The following is a 10220-nucleotide window of genomic DNA, read 5'->3' as shown; positions in this document are numbered from 1 at the left end:
TAACAAGTTTGAAAAGAAGCGGATGAAAATAGTTGACTTTATCGCGTAAACAAGAAAAAGTCTCACGCACGGACGGACGCATGGACGACGAAAACCACGCCACTATATAAGATATTCCGGCCTTCGGCCAGTAGAGCTAAAAACATCCAACTCCGAAACATGATATCCACACTTCAAATGCAAACATAAATGAGTATAACTACGTATACAATAACTGTGAAATTATTTGTGATATTATCACCGCCAAAATAAAGAGTACATGTACTTTTAAAGTAACGTGTAATGAGTTTCACTCAAATTGCGTTCTTTTTGTCTTATATAAAACGTTGTTTTCAAGCACCAAGATATGAACCTGTAAACTTATGTCCTTTTCAATGCGGGATATGTTGATATGAATGCTGGTTTCAATGCTGTAGCTCAGCTTGCCAAAGGAGACTGAATCGGCTACAATACATGAATACAGAAGTAACAAACAGTACTATTGATATGGCCCTATATAAATCAAAGCATTTTTAAATAAAACACAAACTGATGCAAAATAATGTACATAAACAACTAGGAGTTCAGCCTTTACATAACGAAGTTAGGCAACGGTGTTCAGTAACATTAAAAAAAAATAAGGCTAAATATTACTTCATGAGCAATGATGTATGTCAACATATGTCTGAAATTGACGCCTTCAATAAGTTGCGTTACCCTTCGGCTTGCATTCGGCGTCAGGTGTTTCTCTGCCATATCCTGAAGTGCACATGCAAGTATAGTTCCCAGGAAGATTCATGCAAACCTCGTGCGGTTTCATGCACGGACCTTTGCCTACATCACATTCGTCAATATCTGGAAATAGGTTATACATTTTAGATACCGCTGTAACTGCAGTGTTTTTATCATAAAGGATTCACATATGATTAAAAAAATAGGGGAGGGTGGGCGGTTTTACTGATATACATGACATTGTTAAACTGTGTTTTGAAGCACATGAAGCATGTTCAGAAAACTGTTATGTTTAACGTATAGTTATCTTGAAACATTCTTGAATAAACCAAGGTTTTTTCAAGTTAACAGGTTTGTGTAAATATCGCGTGTTTAAACGTGTATTTTTATGTGACTGTTTGTGAAAGTGACCTTTAAATGCAATCCCTAAATACTCGTAAAGTAAAAATATGTATTATGCACAAAATGTAGAGTCTTTTCTAAAATCACTACTCTTAAGATACAATTTATCAACTATACCAATATCGAACATAAACTATTTCTTGTTATTTTGATATACCTGTACAAGTCCTGTTGTCCTCGTTTAATGCGTATACCACGTGGCAAAGGCAGATGTATGACCCCACGGTATTGTGGCACACGTGATCACAGTGATGGACACGCGTATTATTGCATTCATTTATATCTACAATTGTATAGGCACACATTTAGTAAGAAGTCCAATATCAGGCAGGTGCATACAACGTAATCAATTCAACATAGTTCGATTATATATTAATTAGTTCGATAACATTGTTGCATTTTACTGGACATATTATCGTCTAAATTGACTAAGATGCCATTCTGATTTCTAAATTAATCGTATTTGTTTTATTGAACGAACGTTTGTTTTTATGCTGGAGTATTAAATTGCATACTTTATCGTTATAACTTTAATGACACGTTTATTTTAATATAATATATTGATACAGACAAAGCATTATTATAATATCATGCACCTATGCAATGCTGGGTCTGTCCAACATCTTCTTCATAAAAGCCTGGAGGACAATTCGTACACGGGGATTCACGGTATTCCGAGTTGTTGCATGAGTACTGGTCGTAACACCTGTATACGTCACAGGGATTGGTCTTGATTTCACAGAATGTACCAGTTGAGTATCGATTTTGGCAAACGCATTCGGCTGTTTCTAAAATATTTATATTTTTATCTGAACGAATGGCTTAATAGCATTGTCTCTCATAAAGGATTCCAACATTGGTTACTACATAACGAAGTGAGGGGTTTAGTATGTCCGTTCCTTCATATATATGAAGCTAAGGAGGTTTGAGTTGGTAAGCGCGTTAAATTGTTTAAAAGAACATTTAACCATTTAGTCATGAATTCACTTACTCGCTTTTGCGCGAGACTGTCATTCAATCATAAACTAAATGCATCTCTAAACCATAATATATCTGATACAAAAATCACAAGGCTTCCACATTGCCTTGTTAAAAATTTCCAAGGCAATTAAATATAGCATATATTAGTACGTACTATTTATTGATGAGACCTCTACCAATAACCCCTGATGATGAACTATTATGTTACAGAAAGAATTACTAATTTAGTAAGTCAAATGCCAATGACCGAAGCTGTATATTGCAAAAATATATAAAAGTCCGTTCATAGTATTATATAAGACAGCATACAATAAACAAAACTAAATCAGTGCCATATTTATAGAGTCAATATGGTTTATCTTACCATCATTTTCATCCCTAAAACTACACTGATCTGATTCCTCACAACCGCAGTACCGGAACAAAACGGTATGCTCGTCAGACATGTTGTATTTGTCGAACACGATAAATCGCAGTGTTCTACCGCTCATGTTCCGGAGAGTCGTGCCAACCGTCCAATTAAACACACCATCGACTGTTAAGGTGACGTTGAATTTATATAAATAATTAAACAATGAGGTAACTATGTTATATCCGATGCTGTACAAATATAAACAACTCTGGACTTGTAAAAATACATCGGTGGTAAACTATGCCTATGGAATACCTCATTTTTTACTAATCAAGAAGGGTGGACATAATACCGATCCTCAATTATTTCCTTTAGATATTATAACAACAATTACTCTTTTGTGATTATTTTCTCAATAAACAAAGCACAGACATCAATACAACCACCTTATCTATGTCACTAAGTGTATAATTATTTACATTAAAATATGAATTTTTAACATTATCTTTATCGTCTTATTATGAATTAAATGCGATGAACCACATATAAATTTGAGCTGCTTGCCTACACATTTCGATGTCAGAAATAATGAATATCAACAACGTCATATTTTCTTTCCTGTCTGTATACAAGCACGTCATCATTAAGGTTAATACATAAGTGGATCCTATATAATTTGAAGTTAAATAACTACTATTGATGTATTGCCTCTAACACATCGGATTCTCGTACAATTAGTGCGTATAATAGGGCGTTTTACCGTGTGTATTTACCTATGTCCATTTCGTCCGAAATCAACGGTCCAACTTCAAAACGTAATTCATGGATGTCTTCGTCCAAAATTGAGTGTGTAAGGTTCAAAACAAATGAAGTGTTTCCCTTATATATCGTTGTTGAATTCATCATGGAAGTAAGAAAGACAGGAGGTCTGTTATCTTAAATTTAATCGTTAAGGTGAGATAAATTAATGCATCTAAATAGTAATATTTTTATCAAGTGCATCCATACTTTATACTTAAGTCGGCAGAGTAAAATTCCGTGTTATTTTTAAAACTCAGAATGCGGTTGATAAAAATAAATCAAATACAGGCCGTATTCTTTCGTATGTATGCAATGCGTTAAGTGGTATATAACAACATCAAGTCCTAATCAGGTATAGCCAACATGGCTATAATAATAAATATGTCTAGCTAACACATGTATTAGTCATAAACAGCTTTTAAAATTGGTTTTTACTTTTTCTCATGAAATATTCGTGCTTCCGTTCCACTTCGTTGTGTACTGCCTCTGCAAGCGATGCGTTACATGTTCTTGCCATCGTCAACAGACAATCTTTGTCCAATTTACTGTCCCATTTGTTTTTGCAAACGTCTGCCGTAATAGCTGTCACATTTTTGCTAGGACATATCTCAAGCAATGTTGTTAAATTGGAGAGGAGATGTTCAAGAAAACGTGGTTTCGAAAATACGTTGAAGGTACTGAAGTTTCCCTCGCTCAAGTTGTAATTAAACTTCGAATACTGAGGCTGATTTCTAAGAGACCCTGCATTTGTTAAATAAAAAGCTTTTAGGGATGAATGCATTTACAGAGATAAAAGTAAGGAAATAAAACATCCGCCTTGTGTTTTTGAGTGTAATTGATGCGTAAAAATGTAAGAACGTGTGATATATTTTTAGCAAAATGTCACAAAAACAAATATAAAAGTTATTTAATATGCTTTGGGAATCATACTTATTTTTTTTATTAAATTTAATATATTTGTAAATTGCATACATGATTCGCCGAAATCGAACATTTCCATTTCACTGGCGTTTATTGGAAACTTTATTCCATTTTGTGAAACAAAACTACCCTCGTCAACGTTTCCTGCTAAACCTGTCATATTAGTGAGAGCGGGTGTAGACGTAACTCTGATATTCATGAACTCTCCATCGGTCGTCACGTCCTGTGCGGTAAAAAGATTACAAGTATAACATGCAACATTGCCTTTTGACTAAGAAGACAGCCACTCTAAAAAAATATCCAATTATTACATTTATTTATGGAGGTAAATAATTCTAATCAATCGCCACTAAAAACCATTTGTGCCGGTTCGTTTACCCACAGCGACAGTAACATGCATCATAATAAACACATATTATCCAAACTGATTTATCCCTGCACGCTCAATATCAACATCAATATAAAATAAAATCAAAATATGAACACTGTCTTTGAAATTATTCAAGCCACGTTATAATATTATGTTTTATCTTAAAACATAGGGCACATATTTTTTTGGATTTAAATTCCGCTATAATATTTAGCAATATTTGTAGGACCCGACTTGCTTAAATGGGTGTTGCTGGTTATAGGGTAAGATAACATGAACTTTTGAATATTGTATACTTCTTTGTTGCGACCGGTCCTTTAAAAAGTGTGTTTTACGTACCATTGCTATGTTGTTCAATGCCAGGTGAGGCAAAACGCGAAATCCAATTGAAGGCGGTCGCAAACCCATTACAAGAAATCCATGGGTCAGTAATGGAGGTCCAATCGTGTAGTTGTCGGATGTCTTCAAGAGAGTTCCATTATTCAAAAACAATGCCATATGCTTTGAGGGTCTGTGTAACTCCATTTGAACTGTTTCGTTAGTTTTATAATTCTGTTTTAAATACACATGTTGATTAATACGTTTGCATTAGGGTTTACAAAGTGGAGTATGCGTAATGTGTTTAAAATACAAACTGGTTATTTTGTCAGACGCAGCGCAAAATGAGTTCGTATTTGTATGTACAAATGGATAAGAGTCAGTGGATATGAATGCAAAGTCGGGTGTACCATAATATTTGTTATTTTAAATAAATATCCAACATACTGTAAACGTGAACGCCGTGAATATTGTGGAACCCTTGATTCCGTGTATCAAGTAATCCAGACGTGCTTGTATCTCTAAGCTGTAATGAAACAAAGCATATATTGCATTTAATTGAACAATATTAATATAAATAGCGTGTGTTGTGCAAGTATTAACAAGTTCAATTTACAGTGTCTAATTAGGTATAAGATTGTGTCTTCTGCAATTTACAGTGGTAGTTTGGGGATTAGCACATGACAAGCAACCAGAAAAAATACATTCAATACAATTTTACATGTTAAATGTTTACTGCTCTATTATTTTACGGACAAAGTATTGAAGTTAGAAATAAAACATATTTAATATATTTGTTCAGTATTTAATTTAATAACGATGGGTTACCCTTTCTCTGATTTCAAGAACACGTATTCGCCGTGGCCATTGAAGGAATATGTATATGACGGGCTGCCGACTGTCTCTATAACCGGGTTACCCCAGGAAAATGCTGAAACGTGTTTATTTCTACTGTTAACACGTGTTTGTATAAATTTTTAAAGTATTTATATGTTAAATGTAAGCATTATTCTATAAAGGTATGTGTATTTTATCAACATGAAACTAAGACTGAATAAATATTTTGATTAATTTTAATAAATCACTTGAGTTTAAACCTCATATTAAACAGTTAGTGATCGACGCGATAAGATATAACACAAAATAAAAATGATTTCCAACGGGCATACTCTTTGATAAATTGATTAATATTCACAAATATATTAACAACAGAGACGACCTGTTTGATTGATTTACCTTTGCTTTGGTCTTGTAATTGGATTTTTGGCACGCAATACGATATTGGAACGTAGAGAATAGCGATTTTAGAAAGAATGCGTCTCTTTTCATAACGTGAATGAAATGCAAACCAAAACATACTTACATCGCCAGGCACACATATTGCTATTTTAATTTCTTACATGCTTAATCAAAATGCAATATTTAAGATATATCTTGTAGCTATAATTTGTGTATTCGACAAGAACAAAATTGGTTAAGTTAATATAATATAACAAGCTGGGAAAGATGTCCATAATGACACCGTTTAAAAATCAATTTCGATATATATACATATTAAATATAATATTAAATTTCATGATAATAATACTCATTTCTGATCAATATAAAGGAGAGAGTTAAAGAGGTGTTAACTTTTCCATGCCTTACCCTTTGAAAAAAAAAAACAATTTATAAATTACCATGTATTATATAATTACATTGCGTGTGTGTTGCCTTCATATAATAGAATAAAGAACGAAAATTTGATGGTTAACAACCCACTCTTGAAACGAATAATCAGGATAGATGATATCCCCAAATTTCCCTAATACGAACGTTGTTCAATTTTAGATGTGCTTTTGTTCACATTCGTGTGCGTATGAAATGATACGGAACCATTCGTATGTTCAATTGCGACAAAACAATTTAATAGCAATCAAACAGATGTTGTTATGGGTACATAAACAGGAACATTATCATGAAAATATGTACTTACGGATCTAAAACCAGACATGTAAAAAGCAGATTCTACATTAGTTTATACTTTCTGTTATGTATATTTTTCAGATAACTTATATGATTGTATGTACATAGGCGTTATATTTGTTTGTGTCGAAAATGGGTATAATATGATTTGCTGATGTATCAAGAAATTTCTTTGTAATTCTTTTATTTTATTAAAAGACACACGAAAATGATGTCGTGATTTGACAGTTAACGCTAGTATTATCTTGTCATCCACACTTCCTTACATACAACTATGACTCCTTGTTTGGTTAATAATACGCAGGGAACATAAGTGATACGTACATGTATGCGATTAGACGCAAGACAAATTCACTAGGTTTAGGGTATAACACACCATGATCTAAAAAAGGAGGATTATTTTGTCTATTTTCTTTTTTGCCTTACTGTTGCATTTTATTTATGTGTAATTAACGTTATTTGAAGAAAAAAGAACGCGTTTGTAAATCTTCAATACTTATCGATAACCTATTGAAATAAAGGCACTGAGTAGATACAAAAATGCTTTTTTAAGTGAATTACCGCGCATATAAGAAAGAAGAATACAACACACACCACTTAAGAAAGACCTAATTTAAGCTTGAATCGAGTTGAAAAGGTCAATGGGGTGTGGAATGTAACTGACAATTACATTGCACCTATAAGTAATCCTAAAACTGTTCATGTTTATATTTTATAGCATTCACTATATAAGTATACTATTATAATTCCGGGTGTAGAGTCTTTAAGAAAAATAAGCAATGCTTTATTGGATATGTTTGGACTTTTTTAGTATATGTAGTGAATAACAAAAGCAGCTTTACTGCAAACACCAGAAAACATATTTTAGACAACAATGAAGAACATATATTGATAATTTAAATAAAAAATAATATGAGTGTAAATGCTAACATTGCAAGTCAGTAGCATATGATGACACGATTATGTTCAATATTATGTTCAAATACACGTGTATTAAAAATGATTTAAAAGACAATCTATATTCCAATTATTTTTATTATTGTGTTGTTGTTTTTTGTTTAGTGTTTGTTGTGCTGTTTTAATTGTACTTGCTTTTAGAAATTTAGAAGCAAACTACTAGAAACCACAAGTACATACCGGCATCAACAAAGTCGTCCTTCCATGTTGCTAAAAGTGTTGCTGCTAAAGCAAAACATTTTAAAACTCACATTGCCATATCTGGTTAGCGCAGATGATCTTTTGTCCGGTACGTGATCTTTAAATATCAAATGTGTTAAATACAATATTAACGTACACGATATGATTGTAACTGACGCGCTTTAGATGTGATTTCTACCTGGAGTTTAAGTACATTTATACATAGCGACTTATCAGTTTAATTGTCGATATGGGGTAACCTTTTTGTAACTTGATCTCGATGTCCTAGAAAAAAACTTCTCATACTGTATGCCAATAATAACTTTGCGTTTCGTAATACTCAATAGCAAACATGATTACATATCGTATTTTTCAATTTATTTCACATTACCATGGCTTTTTCGTTTCAAAGACACGTATCAAACTCGTCGCAATCGAAAGCGAAATTAATTGCCATTGTGATTGAAAAGACATAAGCGTTCATTTATAGTAGTAATAATTGTTAATGTGTATTTTCTTATACATAAGTTGTTCTTCTTCTAAAACCCAATGATATATATGAGCCTTTCTACTATGGTAGATTTAATTTTTGCTGTGTGGCTCTTTCTATGCAATTGTCTTATTTAGGCAACTTTATGGTCCCTTATTTAATTTCAGCTTCATCCTTATCTGCATTAGGATTCGTATTTGTGAACACTCACTTTAACTTGTTCTCAACCCCGTTTCTGATTCAACAGAAGCTAATGGTATTGCTTATTATTTTCGTTCTTAATTTTCTCTCTCATCATTCTCTCATTAATTATGTCGTATAAATTGCATAACACTCTCATCCCTATCCCTTTATTAATAACACATTATTTCACAAAAAGCCATCATATATATAAACAATTTACATTCTTTACGGATCGAATGGTTAAATATTATTTCATATTTCATATGTATTAGTATACGACAACATCATCTACATCTCCATACATTCAAAAGGGCAGATGTTGGTATGCTTTTCAATTTGACGATCAAAATATGTAATGTATAAACTGTGTTCCAAGTATTTTTTTTTTTGTTAAAAAAATAAGTTTTCAGAGCAAACGGACATACACAATTTTTGAATGAATGATAAAAATGCTAGGACTATAATTTCACTACACAAATGCAGGGGTTATTTAACTATCAGCATATTATGGCATATACAGTGTATATATTTCTGACAATAGCAGCGAACTATTATACGATAAGTCACAGAAGAAATGTGTAAATTACAGTTATTCGTGTGTTGTTAATGTATTTATTGGATTCTCGATGCATAATTCCATGTTTGTGTTTTATTTTGGTAATAAAATATCGTTATCAAAATGGTTATAACTTAAAAAGAGCACAGTATCTATCAGATTTTTTGGTTATTGAAATAGAAAGTATATAATAAAGAAATGCTTCAATGTGCGTATTCCGACGTATAATCGCATCTTCTTACAATGGAATGGCATCGAGTTTTTGATAAAAGTGTTAATCCTGATAATTCGTTTTCACTGCTTGAATTAAAATAAACAAATATTTTCTTAAATAGCCAAAAAGCATCCAAGTTCGATATGGCATCATTTCTTGACTGTGTTATTTTGTTCAGTTCAAGATGGCTTAGCATGGTTCTGTCATACATGTTGTGTAGGCAAAAACATTGACGTAACAAATCTATAAATAACATTATGTACAAACAGATAAAATATCTATTGTTTGGGCAGCGATTTGATCATGCACAATAACATTTAGTGGATTTAACTGCATTTCCCAAACAGTTACCCTTCAAAGTGCTTAACTTTAAAGAAATTAATAAAATGCAAACTTACTTATGGTTTTAAAAGAGTACATACACTTGATTTATAGTGTTTGAGCACAGGACTAATGGCAAACTCCTGATACTATTTGCCTGTTGTTAGGTCTATCTTAAAGAAAAGGTATTGAATTATTTTACTCAGTTACATATGTTTTTTTAAGCAGTTCAATTCAATGTTGTAAAAGTTTGCAATTCTTGATCACGCATGATACCTTACACAGGCATCTAATTCGATATTGTAAAACATGCATGCCCCCCAAACGGGCTATCAGTTGTAGTGGCATCCATTGTGTGCATACTTTTTTGTCACTGTGACCTTGACCTTTGACCTAGTGACCTGAAAATCAATAGGGTTCATCTGCCAGTCATGCTCAATTAACCTATGAAGTTTAATGATCCTAGGCCTATGGCTACGCCATAGTTTATTTAAGACG

At 32.5% G+C, this 10220-nt stretch overlaps 1 protein-coding gene across 5 annotated transcripts in view; it reads right to left on the bottom strand.

The window, feature by feature from the left end:
• The window catches only part of LOC127868540 (mucin-like protein), a 10264-nt gene extending 2093 nt beyond the window's left edge, over window positions 1-8171 (bottom strand). Inside the window, exons 1-12 of one of the 5 annotated variants that reach the window (XM_052410383.1) lie at window positions 7959-8171; window positions 5685-5787; window positions 5304-5382; window positions 4878-5090; window positions 4220-4391; window positions 3683-3988; window positions 3220-3381; window positions 2459-2629; window positions 1710-1895; window positions 1271-1396; window positions 697-834; window positions 353-444 (exon numbers count right to left, since the gene is read on the bottom strand). In XM_052410383.1, coding sequence (XP_052266343.1) covers window positions 353-444; window positions 697-834; window positions 1271-1396; window positions 1710-1895; window positions 2459-2629; window positions 3220-3381; window positions 3683-3988; window positions 4220-4391; window positions 4878-5063 — 1539 coding nt within the window. In that variant the 5' untranslated portion in view covers window positions 5064-5090; window positions 5304-5382; window positions 5685-5787; window positions 7959-8171. Of the gene's footprint in view, window positions 1-352; window positions 445-696; window positions 835-1270; window positions 1397-1709; window positions 1902-2458; window positions 2630-3219; window positions 3382-3682; window positions 3989-4219; window positions 4392-4877; window positions 5091-5303; window positions 5383-5684; window positions 5788-7958 lie in introns of all 5 variants that reach the window. The other 4 variants (XM_052410381.1, XM_052410385.1, XM_052410382.1 and 1 more) reach the window with 4 other exon arrangements.
• Window positions 8172-10220: the final 2049 nt, after the last annotated feature.

Source organism: Dreissena polymorpha, chromosome 2 (assembly GCF_020536995.1).
Source record: "Dreissena polymorpha isolate Duluth1 chromosome 2, UMN_Dpol_1.0, whole genome shotgun sequence".
In the NCBI taxonomy this organism is placed as follows: Eukaryota; Metazoa; Mollusca; class Bivalvia; order Myida; family Dreissenidae; genus Dreissena; species Dreissena polymorpha.
The sequence above is the reverse complement of the archived record's forward strand: the minus strand, read 5'-3'. Positions and strand labels throughout refer to the sequence as shown.